Here is a 19,221-nt window from a genome sequence, read left to right on the forward strand (position 1 = left end):
TTGAAAATGCCAATTGCTCACAAAGATTGTCACAGAACTGTCGTCATTGCTTGTGGGAATGCAAAATGGTACAGCCACTTTGGAAGACATTTTGGCAGTTTCTTATAAAGTTAAACACACACCTATGGCCAGTTCCAAATTCATGTGAAAGTCAAGTATTCTGCCATTCATAGGAAAACAGTGACCACTTTGCTGCAGTTTTCAACTTCTCACATGTATAAGCAAAGCTTTCCTTGTTTAAGAGGTTTCAAGAGGAAGGCCAGAAATAATCTCATTTCAGTTAAAAACGAAATCTAAGTGAGCTTATCTCACATATGACCCAGAGTTGAGTATTTATATGGCAAAATGCAAGCATAGGTTTCACATTGAAAAAGTAATTAACTTACAATAAGGAATAAATTATTCGTTTAAAAATAATGTTCTTGTGTACGAGTATATACAAGTCTACAAGGAGCTCAAGATTACAATAACTTTGTAACTGCCTATATTTGAGCCTGATCATGTCAGTCAGCAAAAAACTTAAATAATAAGTCTCATATGTGAATGAAAAGGGGTCACATACTAAACCTGACAAGCTCAGGGGCATGGCAGGCCCTACAAACTCAGAGACAGAAATTAACCACATAGGATGGTCTAAACATAAAAATTCCTAACTAAAAGCAGATCACGGCCAGTAATCACATCCTCGGCCTGTGGCTTCCTTGACAAAGGTCAATCTTTACATTAAGTGAGCCTGTCTATTGTCTTTTTGCATCTAAGATAACACACCCTTGGAATGTCAGAGTAATCCCCCTTTTTCAGGGCCCCTCAGGACACAACCGCTGCACCAGAGCACCAGACTACATAACCCCTCATTGTTATCTTGTTCCCCCGAATACCATCTCTATGTGCTGTAAAATGTTAATTATTAACTATCCTGTACCCATCAATGTAAAAGAAATATGTGTCTCTCCATCATATTTTTTATCCAATCCCGGAGATTTCCCCCTTTTGCTTTCTGCCATCCCCTTAATCTACCACCAATGGATTTCATGTACATCTCCTTACATCTCCTCCTTTGATTCTAATGTATAAAATAAACTGCAAAACTGCCATTTTCCGGATCATTTTCTTAATCTGTTGAAATTTTGCTTCCTGGCAACTATCATCAGTTTGGCTCAAGTAAACTCATTAAAGTTCTCTACAGGTTTGGACATTTCTTATGTCAACACATATAAAATTGTGTCTTAGGCTACGTTATTCATATTGCTTTGTCATGGTTTTAATAGCTTTACTGATTTAACATTGTCAATATATTTTAATGTTGTAGGCAGATTAATTAAAATGAATTTACAACCTTTAGTTAAATTAAATCAACTGAGCCTACTTTTTGAGAAAGTAAATCCCATCTTGGGTTAAAGCAGTTATTTAACAGAAATGTATTATGCTGCCTTATGAATTTTTTAAATGTATGAAAAGGAAAGAAAAGTAAGCTAAGCTTAACTACTTATTTGATTGTTTCTCGAGAAAAGGTGGCTAAACATCATTTTTAGTTTTAAATCTGGGAGAAAGCTACTCTTGTTCATAGCATATATCACATCTCATACCTACTACCATAGTACCCTCTATAGTAGAAACTATGAAAGGATTTTTAGTCCTACTCAGATAAGGGGAAAAGAACAACAACAACAACAAAAATCAAGCAGGAAATTTTACCATTAGAAATTAAAAAAAAAAAAAAAAAAAAAAAAAACAACACCTGACATTTCCTCTATTACACTCCCATTTGCATTAGAGTTGATATCCTTTGTGGCAAAGGGAAACCACACAGGGAAGGTGAATAAGTTGGCAAAAATCAACAAGTACAGAAAACTATTACTCTTTACTCAAAAGAAACATTATTACTGGATCATTACATCTACAACTCATGGATCATGCTGAGGTACCATGGGCTGTAGAAATCATTTTTACTCAGGAGTTCCCCGAGACCTGAAAATCATTTCAAAGTTTCTTCTGGGATAAAAAGATTGAGATTTGGGGTGATGAAAATGTCTTGGAACTAGTTAGAGGTGATAGATGAAAAACACTGTGAATATACTAAATGCCACTGCATTGTACACTTTTAAATGTTAATGGTTAACAGGATCTGTTGAGGCTTCCTGAATGGCAAGAGACTAGATATGGTCTTGCAGGAAGTTGAAGATCTAAATTTAAAACAAAGGCAAAAATTGGTGGAGATGGCTCTAATGAGAGTGGTTTTCAAACTAACTGCAACCACAGTAACAAACAGATTTGAGCGCAATCCAGTTCACATACACACGTGACAGAAACAAAAGTTTGTAAAACAATACTTACCCTTCCCAAGCATAATTAATACACTCTGATTTTTTGTTCTACTCTACTCTGTTTCTTTAAAAAAAATGTTGGTCATAATTCATTAAATTGATCCCACACAGTGAGTGTGGCAAACTAATGGCCCCAGGTGTCAGGTTAAGGGGTTTGGACCTGATGCAGGTTATTTTAAGGCAATGGAATTGACCACTAAGAACATAATCAGAAATCTGTAGGCAGAATTTTAGATTGGGAAAACCCTCCACCTTGTGAATAGAGTGATTGTTTTATGATTATATTTGTCATTGAGCTAAATTTAAATTGACTTATCTAACATCACATAATGAAGACAATATGTGTACTATGTATTACCGTGTTTTTCTCTTTCAGCTGTTTATCATTTAAAATCACTGGTATATTTCCCAAAGAACAGTTTTCCCTGCATATTTATAGACTTATATTAGTCTAGATCAAAATAAAATTCACGGTATTGCCTGCAACTTTTTGTAAGAGACAGAGAGATTCTGAATTTCTGTTTTATTTTACTGTTGTGAATTCAAATAATTTTTTTTCTTAAGGAAACAGTTGCTTCGTTATAAATCAGATGATGGACTATTTACAACAAATCCTCCAAAGATGGTGGCAAGGTAGCTTCATAAAAAACAGAAAGTGTGTTCCTCATCATTCATTAGAGACTTTCAGGATCAACTACACGACCTCTGTCCAAAATGATGGAGAAAAAGGATTTTCAGCTTTGGCTGGAAATGTCCCTTTTTAACTTCAATATCCTATCATTTTTGACAAATATGCCTGAGATTCTCTTAGCTCAATACAAATCCAGCATGTAAACTGTTGGGAAAAGAAATACTGTGTGTCTGGAATTTAGTTGTGATCTTTCCCAAAGGTTTTCAATTAATTCACATTAAATTTAATGTCATCAGTGGTATAAATGCTTATATTTAAAAAGCACAATACTTCTTATATTTCAGAGATAGAAGTATAGGTTGCACATCACCTAGCTGTGGACGGAAACCAATCTATATTGCTCATTACTACCAGCAGCTAATTAAGGGAAAACAAGGTCCTTTTTTAATTTCTGAGAAAAAGCAGTGAAAGTTAGCTTGTGTTATAACTTTAAACCCAAACAGCCAGCAATTATGCTATCTCCAGGAGGCCCAGGTTTTTCACTTGATAATTTAATTCAGCGAGAAAGGCTCTGTAATTGGAGTGGGGGAGGGAGGAAAGTGATAAAAGGGCCAGATTTGGCTTTACTGACTTTCTGACCATTCTATGCCAGGCAGTATTCAATCTTTTACCCAAGTACAAGTTTTTAAAACAATATTAATTTTACGGCCACACAGCACATTTAGTCCCAAGACTACTGCAACAATTTTTAAAATGCAGCCACCTGATTTGGGCACATACTAGGATACTCAATACATAAATACTGATTTGTTGAATGACAACCCCAGGGATCTATTAAGTATACTGTCATTCCCTATGTCGTGCGGGGACTCTGGTGCTGCTCCCCGCACCAGAACGCAGGATATGGTGAGGCCAAAAAGGAACACCAATGGAGCCATAGATAGGGGAGTCATACCACTGTAGTCTCGCTGGCAGCTGGGTTGGAGACACAGGAAACTGGAGCCACACAATACGCCCCACTTCTCTCCCAACCAACCAACCCCCTAGCGGAGCCACGGCAGTTATATCAGTGGCTAATAGCTAACTGGTTACAGCTGATGGCCACCCAGCCACAGCGGATGGCCATCTGATTACAGCTGATAGCCATGTAATAACCGAGCCAGCACCTTTCCACGTGAGGTCGAGAGCCTGGAAACTGCTCTCCGGAACTCTATCCCCACACCCTAGTTTCCCTCTGCTCTCCCCTTCTTCCTTCCCTTCCCTCCCCTCCCCTCCCCTACTCTCCCGTGTGTGTCTCTCTCTCCTCTCTCCTCTCTCTCCTCTCTCTCCTCTCTCTCCTCTCTCTCCTCTCTCTCCTCTCTCTCTCTCTCTCTATTGGTCTGAGGCATAAAGTAAATACACTCAGGAGTCTAGAAGCAGACCCACACACCCACCCATATCTGAATACTTGAATTATGACAAATGAAGCTTTGCAGAGAAGTGGAGAAAGGGTAGCCTTTTCCAAAAGTGTGTTTGTGGGGGCGGAGCCCCAGAAAGAAGTTTCCAGGCTCTCGGCCTCACATAGAAAGGTGTTGGCTCAGGTAGTAAATGGCCAACTGTGATTGCATGGCCATCAGCTGTGGCTAGTTGGCCGTCAGCTGTAACCAGTGAGCCATTGGCCACTAATATAACTGCTGTGGCTGTGCTAGCAGAAAAGAGGAAGAGAAGGAGAAGAAAATGGGGGCTAGGAATGAGATGGTGGCTGGGCTGGCAAGCGCGGATTGCAGTTAGGATGGCTGGTTGCGGACAGTGTGGATCCAGCCTCCAGTGAGAGTATAGTGCCGCCGGCGAGAATATACTAAGTATGACTCCCCTATCTATGGCTCCTTGTGTGTTCCTTTTTGGCCTCACCATATCCTGCGTTCTTGTATGAGGAGCGGGACCAGAGACCCCGCAGGCCTCCCTGCACGACAAATGGCGCAGCGAGCAGGGTCTCCCGCATGACAAATGGCGCAGCGAGCAGGGTATGGTGCCGGCCAAAGCTCTCCAAAGGACGGTGGAGCAGTTTGTGCGTGTGAACACCCAGTCTGAGGAAGACCAGGAGGAGCAGCTGCCGGAGAGCTGGACCCCCGTGGAGGGGTGGGAGGACGTGGACGGTTCTCCCACCAGCACAGGAAAAGCCATGCAGCTGCTGGAGAGATGGAGCCCCGTGGAGAGGTGGAAAGATGTGGACGGTTCCCCAACCAGCACAGGCCGGAGAAAGCGAAGGTCGTTGCAGCCCTGTGGGCCGGGGAAGTTCCTGCTCAGGCAGCCCGGATGCAGGACTTATAGTCCCAGGAGGTAACGCTTGCTGAGTCCTCCGTGGGAGATGAGGGTGAGGTCAAGGTCATCCTCACCCCCAGGACAGCCCTGGTGAATGACTATGGACTATGGGGAATTGCCTTCCATCCCTAATTTAATGGACCGCTTGACTGTTTGTTTGGGAACTGTTGTTAGTGGAACTGGGGGATATTTGCTTTTGTCTCTTGACTGGCCGCCATTGAGAATATGTAAGCACCTTGATTGTGAGTCGCTGTTGTTCCAGCAGGGTACCCTGAGAGGCACAGAGAGAGTGGCAGTGCCCTGAGAGCCCTGGCTGAGTCTAGGAAGTCTGGCTGAGCCCTGAAGGTACCCTGGCTGTGCCCAGGAAGTCGGGCTGTTCCCAGAGAGAGTAGAGCCCTGGCTGAGTCCAGGAAGTTTGGCTGAGCCCTGAAGATACCCTGGCTGTGCCCAGGAAGTCGGGCTGTTCCCAGAGAGTGGCAGTGCCCTGAGAGCCCTGGCTGTGTCCAGGAAGTGTGGCTGTGGCAGTGCCCTGAGAGCCCTGGCTGTGTCCAGGAAGTGTGGCTGTGCCCACAGAGAGTGGCAGTGCCCTGAAAGCCCTGGCTGTGTCCAGGAAGTGTGGCTGTTCCCAGAGAAAGTGGCAGCGCCCTGAGAAATCCTAGCTGTGCCCGGGGAAACTAGTGGTACCCTAAGAAGTCCAGGAAGTCTGGCCGTGCCCAGGAGTACTGGTGGTGCCCTGAGAAACCCTGGCTGTGTCCGGGAAGACAGGTGGTACCCTAAGAAGTCCAGGAAGTCTGGCTGTGCCCAGGAGTACTGGTGGTGCCCTGAGAAACCCTGGCTGTGTCCGGGAAGACAGGTGGTACCCTAAGAAGTCCAGGAAGTCTGGCTGTGCCCAGGAGTACTGGTGGTGCCCTGAGAAACCCTGGCTGTGTCCGGGAAGACAGGTGGTACCCTAAGAAGTCCAGGAAGTCTGGCAGTGCCCAGGAGTACTGGTGGTGCCCTGAGAAACCCTGGCTGTGTCCGGGAAGACAGGTGGTACCCTAAGAAGTCCAGGAAGTCTGGCTGTGCCCAGAAGCACTGGTGGTGCCCTGAGAAACCCTGGCTGTGCCCAGAGAGCCTGGCTGTGTCCAGGATATTGCATTCACCCCCAGGCTCCTCGCACAGGTCCCCTCGCGGAAGACGCTTGTCGCGTAGATTGTGAGGCGAGAGCCTGTAGGGGTGGAGTGTGGGGGCGGAGCCCCAGAAAGAAGTTTCCAGGCTCTCGGCCTCACATAGAAAGGTGTTGGCTCAGGTAGTAAATGGCCAACTGTGATTGCATGGCCATCAGCTGTGGCTAGTTGGCCGTCAGCTGTAACCAGTGAGCCATTGGCCACTAATATAACTGCTGTGGCTGTGCTAGCAGAAAAGAGGAAGAGAAGGAGAAGAAAATGGGGGCTAGGAATGAGATGGTGGCTGGGCTGGCAAGCGCGGATTGCAGTTAGGATGGCTGGTTGCGGACAGTGTGGATCCAGCCTCCAGTGAGAGTATAGTGCCGCCGGCGAGAATATACTAAGTATGACTCCCCTATCTATGGCTCCTTGTGTGTTCCTTTTTGGCCTCACCATATCCTGCGTTCTTGTATGAGGAGTGGGAGCAGAGACCCCGCAGGGTCTCCCGCACGACAGTGTTCAAGCCAACAGACCGAAAATGGAGTCACTTATGATATGCCCCATGTCACCAAACTGTCACCAAACTGAAACCTAATTAGTTTCAATTCTCCCAGAAATAGAATCTTAAACCAGCTAATCGTGAATCTCCTGATCAGCATTAGTTAGGTAACCTGCCTGATAAACCCTGCCATCCACTATAAGGAAAATAACCTTGCAATAACTAATCTGCTTTTTGCCTAGTACAGATTCCTGGTTCCTGCTCCCCTCTGCCTATAAAATCTGTTTTGTACAGTTCTTTGGAATTTTTTTCTATCTGCTAGATTGGATGCTGCCTGATTCATGGATTTTGTTCTTTAACACATGGTTCTGTGTCAACTGAATATCCATATGGGGAAAAAAATACAAACTGACTCTGTGGGGACAGAGCCAGGAGTGCAGTTTCCAGGCTATCGGCCTCACGTGGAAAGGTGCTCACTCGGGTAGTAAATGGCCATCAACTGTGATTGGATGGCCATCGGCTGTGGCTAGTGGGCCATCAGCTGTAACCAGTGAGCCATTGGCCACTAATATAACTGCTGTGGCTACGCTAGCAGAAAAATGGGGGCTAACAAGAAGATAGTGGCTGGCAAGCGCGGATTGCAGTTAGAACAGCGGGTTGCGGACAGTGTGGCTCCTGCTTCCTGTGTCTCCAACCCAGCTGCCAGCAAAACTATCGTGGTATGTGAGGGGGCAGAGCCCCAGAAAGAAGTTTCCAGGCTCTTGGCCTCTCATAGACAGGTGCTGGCTCAGGTAGTAAATGGCCATCAACTGTGATTGGATGGCCATCAGCTGTGGCTAGTTGGCCGTCAGCTGTAACCAGTGAGCCATTGGCCACTAATATAACTGCTGTGGCTATGCTAGCAGAGAGAGGAAAAAATGGGGGCTAGCAAGAGCGGATTGCAGAGAGGCAGATGCCGCCAGCGAGAATATAGTGGTATGACTCCCCCATCTATGGCTCCGTGGGTGTTCCTTTTTGGCCTGGCCATATCCTGCGTTCTTGTGTGGGGAGCGGGAGCAGAGACCCCGCAGGCCTCCCTGCATGACAAATGGTGCAGCGAGCAGGGTCTCCCGCACGACAGTATGACTCCTCCCCTACCTATGGCTCCGTGGGTGTTCCTTTTTAGCCTCACCATATCCTGTGTTCTTGTGTGGGGAGCGGGAGCTGAGACCCCACAGGCCTCCCCGCACGATAAACTGCTACCTATTTTCATACACACACACACACACACACACACACACACACATTTATTCACAAATTTATTCTAGTTAGATTACAGATCTAAACATTAAAAGTAAAAAACAACAAAAGTTCCAGAAGATAACACAGGAAAATATCATCATGACCCTGGTATAAGGAACTATTTCTTAAACAGGAAACAAAAAGCACTACTCTAAAGGAAAAATTATTCCTCAAAAACACCATCCAGAGAGTGAAAAGCCCAACCACAGACTAGAGGATATTTGCAACACATATCTCTGACAAAGGAGTCATATCCAAAATCTATATAGAACTCCTACAAATCACTAAGAAAAAGGCAGGCAACCCTGTAGAAAATTAGACAAGAGACAAACAGGTACTGCACAAAAAGAGAATATCCAAATGGTCAATAAATGTGTAAATTCAGATTAAAATTAGAGTTGTACTATACCCACTGATCAAAATAACTAAAATTTAAAAGACTAACAGTAACAAGTGTTAGGAAGAATGTGGAACAATAGGAACATAAAATGCTGATGGGAATTTAAATTGGTATACTTTGACAGCATCTACTAAAGCCAAACATATGAATACCACATGATCTAGCAATTGTATCATGAGACATACATGCAAATAGTCACAGAAAACTATTATTAATAACTCCAAACGAACCAAATCTCTGTCAATATTAAATGTATATATAAATGATGTCATATTCATGCAGTGGAATACTACAGAGCAATGAAAAATGTCTGTAGATGTACAAACTACGTCTACAGACAGCCACACAAACAAACTTCAACAACATAATGTTGAGCTAAAAAAAGCCAGTCACAAAAAAATAAACCCCGGACATTTCCATTGACACAAATTTCGAAAGCAAGCAAAACTTATAATAGCAGCCAAGGTAGTGGTTACTTTTGGAGAATAGGGAAGGGGAAATGCTAGGATTGCCACATGAATTACAAGATGCTCAGTTAAATTTGAATTTCAAATAAACAACAAGAAAACTTTTCTTATACATAGGTCCCATGCAATATTTGGGATATGTGTTTTTATGTGTTGAATCTGGCACTTCTAGTCAAGGGGGATGCTTTAGAAGTGCTGGTAATATTTTATTTTTTGTTGTTCACTCAACGATCATCCATTGTGCATTTTTCTATACGTGTTGTACTTCACAATAAAAAAAAAAAGTTAAAAGCAAAAGTACAGTCAGTACAGCCTTGCAGATTTCAAAATATCACATCCAACTACTGTTTTTGCTTCCCACCTTTAATCATTGCACGTGAGAGCTGTGGTACTTCTGCAGGAGGTAGGCGCTGGTAATCTCAAGTGTGGCTGGGCCCAAAGCTGTGGGCTCTACTTTTCATTTTGATTACAATTACTTTTACACAGTATGCTTCTTTACTTCTGGAATCTTTTTTTTTTTTTTATGTGCTGCCTCTCAGGGGTCTTTCTTATTTGTGCAGCTGGCTTAATCTTACCAAAGAGCAATGCTAAACTGGAAGGCCAGCCTCTCTCTACCCATCAGCCAAGAAAGGTACAAACCAGTGTTCCAGAAACAAGTTCGAGTGGTCAGCTCACCTGCAGGGGTCAGAATGCAGTGAGCTGAAGCTACAAAGAAAACCAGTACTCTGGGGCCCACAACTTAGTAGATAAAGACACTGTTCAAAATGCATAAAATTGAATGCTTCAATTTGTTGCCTGCTTTCTAAATTTACCAGAGATTTACCGAAATAACTTGAGCAGCTCCATCTAGTTCCCTCCTATAGGTGTATTACTTACCTTCCTCCTACAGATACAGATGGAAAACCCAAGTAAAGAATACTATCCAGTGGAAACAAAAGCCTGAATCTTTTTTTCTGCTGCTGCTTAAACAAGATGCTATTTATTGGCAAAAGTTTTTTCATGGTCAGGGTTTTTTTATGTTGTTGTGTTGTGTTGCTTTGTACCTTGTTTTGAACTGAACCTCTCCCAATTCCAAATAAAGAGAAAACTCCTCAAAGTTTGGGTGCTTCTCTCCATAAAAGAACCCTTACCTATCTGCCACCTACCAGCCTTGAGAGTGCCAGGTTTCTTCAATTTAGTAACAGAAACTAAATGTATCTCTTTCACACAAGATATTAAAAATAACGATTAGCCTACTGGGCTGTGGAAACAGGTTGTCTGGAAGAAATACAGCTTCACCACTGAGACTGTGTAGCTCTGGATAATGAGTGACTCATCGCTCTGTGCCTCAGTTTCCTCAACTGGGAAATAAAAATAGTACTTAATACAAAGGGTTGTAAGGAGCATCAAACGCTGAGCAAGGAAGGTAATTAAAGCACAATGCCTCGCACACCTTAAATGCTCAACAATGATTATCATCATTACCATCTGCTACTTTCTAGGGTCCTGCCACCTCTAAAGGCTGTACTCATGTATCTCATGTAGGAAAAGCATCCAGATGCAGTCGGAGGGACGGGGGAAAAAGAAGCAAAGAGTAAGGGTTCCACTGGCCTACTAAGTTAGGTCCGAGTTGCGCCCAATTTAAATCTGGCGAAGCAGCGGCAAGAGGCTTCCAGTAGGGTCCCGGGAGGTGGCCACGTCTGGACCCCAGACCCCGACCTCTTCTGACCTCGGGCACCCTCACTACTCACGTTGCGGCTGAAACTGTAGCCCGGCAGCAGCGGCAAGGCCATGGCTCTGAGCTTCCAAGGGTCAAGGGTCCTACAGGAGAGGGGCCCACAGGTGGTAGCAGCTTTGCGGCGGGCCGCGATGTTTAAGCCTCTACTCACAACGCGTTACCTAGAGACGGGAGGCGGTGTCACAGAAGAGGGAGTGGTTGCGACGGGTCGGGACTCTGGGCGGGACCGGGGTGGGGCTCGGCCGGAAGCTCCCCGCGCGCTCCTCCTCCCCCGCGCTCCACCACCCACTCTGTGGGGTGCAGGCCTCTCAAAGCTTATCTCTCTGCAGGCTTTCTGCGCACACAAAGACTGACGGCTACAGCGTTCCTCACCCCCGCCGCTTTCTGGTTTAACCCCTTAATAGAGCTCAAAGACTTCTGCTCCTCCGATTCTTGCCCCATTTTTTGCCATTTGGTTATTAAATTTAGTTCAAATACACAGAAAAGTGCAGAAAATCATGACACCCGTGTGCTTACAGAAATGTAACACCAGTTAATGTTGCATTTATAGCAGCTTTTATTTTGTAATTAAAACGTTCCAGGTGGATCCAAAGCCACACAGACTTCAACTGTCTTTGTCATGCGGGGCAGCCTGTGGGGTCTCTGCTCCCGCTCCCCACATAACGCAGGATATGGTGAGGCCAAAAAGGAACACCCACGGAGCCATAGGTAGGGGAGTCATACCACTATATTCTCTTTGGCGGCACTATACTCTCACTGGAGGCTGGATCCACACTGTCCGCAAACCGCCATCCACACTTGCCAGCCCAGCCGCCATCTTCTTGCTAGCCCCCATTCTTCTCTTCTCCTCTTCTCTGCTAGCATAGCCACAGCAGTTATATTAGTGGCCAATGGCTCACTGGTTACAGCTGACGGCCAACTAGCCACAGCTGATGGCCATGCAATCACAGTTGGCCATTTACTACCTGAGCCAGCACCTGTCTATGTGAGGCTGAGAGCCTGGAAACTGCTTTTTGGGGTTCTGTCCCCACAGTCTTCTCCCACCCCCCTTGAAAACCCATTCACTGGTAACCACCATCTTCAGCCCTCTGTACATTTTTGTATTTGAACTAAACATTTGTAACGTGCTCGTTCCTGGTCCAATCACAGTGGCCAGGGGCGGGGTCGGTTGGCACAAAATGCGGCCCCCGTCACTCCATCATGCACCCAAGATGCCCAGGCTAGGAGCCTCCTTGATTCCTCTCCCCACACCTACAGCTAATCCTTCCCTGAGTCCTAAGCGTTGTACAGGCTGGTTGGTATCTCTCAGTCACCACCTCCGCTGTCTCATTTGAGGCACGTTATTTCTTGCGTAGTTTTCTTTCTAAAAATTATGTTTAAAAAAAAACCCAACGAACTGATCTTTCCTCTAAAGCCATCCTCTTACGATTCATGCGCCTGTTACTTTCCTGTTTCAGTATTCTTTTAGCCTTCCCCGCCTTCAGGAGGCAGGCAAACTCCTTAGCCTGGTCAAAGCCTGTATGTCAGGGGTTGCCTTCCAACGCCCGCCCTCCATCCCTTTCTTTGCCCCCCCTCCTCTACTCCAGCTCTGAGAAACCACTGGCAGTTTCCAAACCAGGCTCTGTGGTTTCTCCCCTCTGGGATTTTGAAAGAAACACCCTTCCTTCCTATCTTTCACCTGGGTAACCCCTTCTTTTTTTCAAGACTTGGTTCAGTGTGGGAAGGAGGCATGGAAGGCTTTGCCATTTCTGGAAGGTGTTCATCTTCACCTTCTCCACCCCGCTCCCTATCTGTACTAGGTGCCCAATCGAATTGTGACTTTCGTGGTACTGCACTGTAATCATGCGTTTACTTTCCTCTCTTCATATGCCCCCAAATTCTTCCAGGACAGGGGCTCTATCTCCTTTTTTATTAATAAACAACATATATTGTTTTCTGCAGTTATAAGTTTTACACTATAATTATCTGCTACCTGCTTTTTTCACCTAAGATTTTGTTTCTGAGATTTCTACATGTTAACACATGTAGATATATTCCATTCATTTTAAGTACATTGTATGATAATATCACAATTTACTAATCCATCTGTTGATCTCATCTGTTGATAACAATTAGGTTGTTTCCAGTTTTTCACTAGTTACCAACAATGCTGCAATGAACAAGTCTCTCCTGTTCCTTTCTATGGAAGGCAGTGTGGAGGTTCCTCAAAAAATTAAGAATAGAATTACCATATGACCCAGCAATCCCTCTCCTCTGTATATACTCCAAAAATCTGAAAATATTTACCCGTAAAGATATATGTGCTCCGATGTTCATTGCAGCTTTATTTACAGTGGCCAAGACATGGAAACAACCAAAGTGTCCTTCGATAGATGATTGGATAAAGAAGATGTGGTATATATACACAATGGAATACTATTCTGCCATAAGAAAAGATGAAATAGTGCCATTTGTGACAACATGGATGGATCTTGAGATTATTATGCTAAGCAAAATAAGTCAGAAAAAGTCGAGAACCATATGATTTCACTGATATGTGGTATATAAAACTGAAAACAACAAGGAACAAGACAAACAAAGAAACAAAAACTCATAGACATAGACAATAGTTTAGTGGTTACCAGAGAGTAAGGGGGAAGGGAGGTGGTAGATGAGGGTAAATGGGATCAAATATATGGTGATGGAAGGAGAACTGATTCTGGGTGATGAACACACAATGTGATACAAAGATGATGTATTATAGAATTGTACACTTGAAACCTATGTAACTTTACTAACCATCGTCACCCTAATAAACTTTAACTGAAAAAAAATTATCTAGGCTACGTACCCAAAAGTGGAATTGTTCACACATTCAGCTTCACTAGATCTTGCTAAACAATCTCCAGAATCATTGAACCAATTAAGAAATTTCCCTTTCCCCTTCATCCTTTCCACAATGGGTATTAACAAATTGTATAATTTTGAACAATCATCTAAATAAATGTAAAATGGGGTACCATTGTTATTTTAATTTGTTTCTCCCTAATTCTTAGTGTGGTTAGTCATCTTTTCATATGCTTGTTACCTTCTTCTGTGACTCATTATTCACATCCTTTGCTGATTTTTCTATTTGATCATTTGTAATTTTTGTAATATAACCTGGATACTAATTCTAGGCATGGCAAATATATTCTCACTGTTCGTGGTTCGTCTTTTAATTCCATTTATAGAGTTCTTTATTATACATGAATGTGTCATTTTACTCTACTCAAATAGATTAGTCTTTCCGTTATGATTTGTACTTTGTATGTGAATTCAAAAAATCCTATAGAACAAAATTATTCTCCTACATATTCTTACAAATATTTTTAAATATTTCTTTTGTTACTTTTTAAATTGAAATAATTTCAAACCAATTAGAAAAGTTGCAAGAATAGTACAAAGAACTCCTGTTTACCTTATCCTTCACTCAGATTCTCCCAATTGTTTTATGTTTTCTCATATTTGTTTTATCATTCCCTCTCTATATACATTTTTTTCCATTTTAGAGTAAATAGCAGACATCATGCCCCTTTACCACTCACTACTTCAGTGCATATTTACTAATAATGACAATCTCTTACATAACTGAAATACAATAACCAAAATTGGAAAATTAGTATTAATGAAGTACTATTGTCTAATCTAAAATACTAAAATTTTGTCGATTACCCCCCAAAATGTCCTTTTGAGCAAAAAGTTAATTTTAAAAACCTGGTCCAGAATCTGATCCAACATCATTGTTGTCATGTCTCTTTATTCTCCTTTAACCTGGAACAGTTCTTCCATCTTTCTTTGTCTTTCCTGACTTTGATATTGTTAAAGGGAATCGGCCAGATATTTGGTTGAATGTTCTTCAGTTTAGCTTTGACCGATGTTTCCTCATGAATAGATTCATGTTTGTTAGTTTTTAATGGCTCTTTGTTTATGGCTTTTCGGCAGGAACACCACAAGAGGAATGTTGTGTCCTTCTCATTCATCAAAGGAGTAGGTACATAATATGTATTTTAACCATCAGTGGTGAAGTTAACTTTGATCACTGGTTTAAAGTGGTGGTGTATGCGAAGTTTGTCCACTGTAAAGTTACTATTTTTCCTTTGCAACTAATAACAGTTTTGTGAGGAAATATTTTGAGGCTATGTTAATACTAAGTTCCTCAATAAACTACTAACGTCAATTGAGGATTTTGCCCAAATCATTTATTGCCATGGTGGTTGCCAAATGGTGATTTCTCAACTCCATCATTCCTTCTACATATATTAGTTGGCATACAATTACAAGGAAGTTTTTCTTCCTCTCTATTTATTTATTAATTCATTTATTCAGAATGGTCTACAGATTCTTATTTTATTCAGTGGATTATCATCTGTTACTATTATTATTTATTTTGATCCTAAAGTTGTCCCACATTTGGTCAGTGAGCGTCCCTCTAAGCTTACTCCTCTTTCTTTTGATTGTCCCCCATCATTTTCCAAGCATTTCCTTTGCTCTGACACTACAAAATATTCGAGATATCTATATAGGTAGCTATAGATATGCACATATAGCTATAGATGTATAAATCTCTTTCCATTTCTGTCTATAGTTAGATAGATACAGATGTAGATATATACAGAAATAGATATAGTAAAACCCTGGGTTTATATTGATACCTCACACTCGAATCAACGCAATAGAGAACATGCTCGAGTTCTCTTTTCCACATCTGTACTGCCTTTCTCAAACAATGAGAAACCTGATTCCAATTACCCTCCAAATATTTACTTATTTGCTCACTCTAAAAGACCCCCCAAAACCATTTCAGTATATGTAACTAATGTCATTATAAAAAACAAACCTACTAACTAGAGTTCACTATATGTTTTCAGGTTGCTGTTGTTTTTTTCTTAGTCTTAATGTAGTTAGTCAAAATACTGTGTTCCCAAATGACTTACGTTTGTTTCCCCACTCCTCTTGTCCCTCCATGTTTAGAGTGTTTATGCAACTCATGTTACACGTATGAAAAACAGTCTGGTTCATTCTGTACCCATTTGTATTTCACATTAACTTTTTTTCTTCCATCCTTGTCTATTTCTTCTTTGTCTTTCTTATTTTGTAGCTGTGTTTGTTTGATTACTTTAGCTAGTGGTTTATGTTTTGTTAATTTTTCAAAGAACCAGAAATTTATTTTGTTACTTGGGCCTACTGTTTTCCTATTCCAAATCTTCATTATTTCTCTGCTTTTTTCTTTATTGTTTTCTTCCTTGTGGTTTCTTTTGACTCATTTGTTGTTCTTTCTCTCACTTTATAAGATTGTATAATTAATTCATTTTCATTCTTTTGGGTTTTTTTTATTAGTTTCAGGTGTACAAAACAATGTAATAGTTAGACATTTATCATTGATATCCCTCACACAGTGATAAGCCCCTCCCCCCATCTACTACCCCTCTGACATCGCATACAGCCATTACATTTCCACTGTCTCTATTCTTAATGCTGTACTCCACTTCTTGTAACTATATATATATAATTATAATAGATATTCATTATTGTTCAGCTTCAGCTTCAGGTGTACAGTGCGGTGATCAGGCATCTACATCATCCCTGAGGTGGTCTCCCTAATGAGACAAGTGTCCATTGGATACCCTACAAAGTCTTTACAACATTGTTGATTACATTGCCCAAATTGACTTTTGTATCCCCATGGCAATCTTGTGGTTATCGATTGTGCTTTCTAATCCCCTCAACTTCCCCCTTATTCCCACCACCCCGCCCATCTAGCAACCCTCAGTTTTTCCTGTATGTCTCTAAGACTGTTTCTGATTAGTTTGTTCATTTATTCTTTTCTTTAGATTCCACATATAAGTGAGATCATATGGTATTTGTCTTTCTCTGTCTGACTTATTTCACTTAGCATAATGTTCTCTTGGTCCATCCATATTGTTGCAAATGGTAAGATTTCATTCTTCTTTATGGCTGTGTATTGTATAAATGTACCACAGTTTCTTAATCCAGTCATCTACCGATGGGCATTTTGGTTGTTTCCATGTCTTGGCTATGGTGTGTAGTGCTGCAATAAACTGTGGAAAACAGTATGGAGGTATCTCATTCTTTTGTTTTTATTGATGTGTTTAAGCCTACAAATTTTCCTCTGATCTCTACTTTAAATGTATCCAGCCCTTTTGGTTCTCTGAGCAGTACCATGGCGGTCGGCAAGAATAGTGCCTTACACAAGGCGGTAAGAAGGGAGCAAAGAAAAAAGAAAGATTGGTATGATGTGAAAGCACAATCTATGTTCAATATAAGAAATATTGGGAAAACACTAGTCACGAGAACTCAAGGAATTAAAATTGCATCTGATGGTCTCAAGGGTCGTGTTTTTGAAGTGAGCCTAGCTGATCTGCAGAATGATGAAGTTACGTTTAGAAAACTCAAGTTAGTTACTGAGGATGTTCAGGGCAAAAACTGACTGGCTAATTTCCATGGCATGGATCTTACCAGTGACAAAATGTGCTCCATGGTAAAAAAAATGGCAGCCCATGATTGAAGCTCATGTTGATGTCATGACTACCGATGGTTGTTTGCTTCATCTATCCTGTGTTGGTTTTACTAAAAAAAAAAACAACAATCAGATTCGAATGGCCTCTTTTGCTCAGCATCAATAGGTCCGCCAAATCCAGAAGAAGATGAGGGAAATCATGACCCGAGGTGCAGACAAATGACTTGAAAGAAATGGTCAATAAATTTATTCCAGATAGCATTGGAAAAAACATAGAAAAGTTTTGCCAATCTATTTATCCTCTCCTTGATGTCTTTGTTATTAACAGAAAAGTCAAGATGCTAAAGAAGCCCAAGTTTGAATTGGGAGAATTCATGGAGCTTCATGGTGAAGGTAGCAGTTCTGGAAAAGCTACTGAGGATGAGTAGGTGCTAAAGTTGAACGAGCTGACGGATATAAGCCCACAGTCCAAGAATGTTTAAAATTCAGATTTTTCACAGCGACAAATAAAGCCCATTGGTGATTTTTTTTTAATTTATTGTGGTGACAATTGTTAGTAAAATGTTTTTTTTTATGTATCCAGTAGTCTCTGATATGTAGTACTTTCATTATTTGTTTTGGGTTTGTTTTGGTGTTGTGTGTGTGTGTGTGTGTGTGTGTGTGTGTGTGTGTGTGTTTGGCGTTCTGTAATTTTGACTTTATTTTCCTTTCACCCAAGAGTTGTTTAATAGAAAATTTTAAATTTCTAGTTGGAAGAGCTTTTGGGGTTTTGTTTCTAATTCTAGTTTTATTTTACTATAATAAGTATTGTCTGTTGTCGCCCCAATAAATTTTAATTTAAAGAATAAAAAAGTATTGTTTGTAACATTTCCACTGTATAGAACTTATGGATGCTTTTTTTGTGACCTAATATTCAATCAATTTTTCTGACTATTCCACGTATAGTTGAGAAAGGAGGTGTATTCTATATTAGTAGGTTTTAACTTCAATAAAGAGCAATGAAATCTACTTTATGTTGTTTACTTCTTCCATATTCTTACTTATATTTCTCCCTTTTGATCTATTCTGCACTGGGAGTGGAGTGCTACAGACACCTATTATCAGTGTGTTTCTATCTGTATCTCCGTGCATCAGTGGTTTCTGCTTTTTAAAGACAGTTATTTGGTGCATAGATTTGCATAGCTGATATACCTACATTGTGAAATTGGCTTTTAACATTATAAAGTATCCTATTTTTTGTCATGTTTAATTATTTTGGCCGAATTGTACTTTGTCTGATATGAAGGATCACTGTCCCCACTTGCTTATTATTTCCATTTGCATGTGGCTTTATTTTGGGCCTGTCTGAATCATTTTGATTTAGATGTATCTCCTGAATACCACATATAGCTGGGTCTTGCTTTGTGAGCCATGTTGAAAATATTTTTATTTTAGTAGCTGAGTTAAGCCCATTCACATTTACTGATAAGACAAATATTTTTGGTCTCAAATCTGATAGATTATTTAAATTGTAATCACCATGTGTATTATATATATTTACTGTTTCTTTTTCTTCATGATGTGTTTTCTTTGCTATTGTAATTTATAAATTTTTTTTGAATCTGTAGTCAGAAAATTATAAGACACTGAAGAGAGAAATTAAAGAAGATACAAATAGATGGAAACACATACCATGTTCATGGATAGGAAGAATTAATATCGTTAAAATGTCCATACTGCCTGAAGCAATATACAAATTCAACGCAATTCCTATCAAACTACCAAGGACATTTTTCATAGAAATAGAACATATTACCCTAAAATTTATATGGAACCATAAAAGACCCCAGATAGCCTTGGCAATCTTGAGAAATAAGAACAAAGGGGGAGGTATCACGATACCTGACATCAAATTATACTACAAGGCTATAGTAATCTAAACAGCATGTTACTTGCATAAAAACACATGCATAGATCA

General features: G+C 41.2%; 1 protein-coding gene and 1 pseudogene across 1 annotated transcript in view; one reads left to right on the top strand and one right to left on the bottom strand.

Annotated features, from left to right (window-relative positions):
• The window catches only part of EFHC2 (EF-hand domain containing 2), a 269,975-nt gene extending 259,059 nt beyond the window's left edge, over positions 1–10,916 (bottom strand). The window contains 1 exon segment of the mRNA XM_074323645.1: positions 10,779–10,916. Coding sequence (XP_074179746.1) covers positions 10,779–10,820 — 42 coding nt within the window. The 5' untranslated portion in view covers positions 10,821–10,916.
• A 6,051-nt stretch (positions 10,917–16,967) lies between these two features.
• LOC109438360 (small ribosomal subunit protein eS1) lies at positions 16,968–17,787 on the top strand (annotated as a pseudogene).
• The last annotated feature ends 1,434 nt before the right edge of the window (positions 17,788–19,221 follow it).

The sequence above is a fragment of the Rhinolophus sinicus genome, chromosome X (genome assembly GCF_036562045.2).
Source record: "Rhinolophus sinicus isolate RSC01 chromosome X, ASM3656204v1, whole genome shotgun sequence".
Taxonomy (NCBI): Eukaryota; Metazoa; Chordata; class Mammalia; order Chiroptera; family Rhinolophidae; genus Rhinolophus; species Rhinolophus sinicus.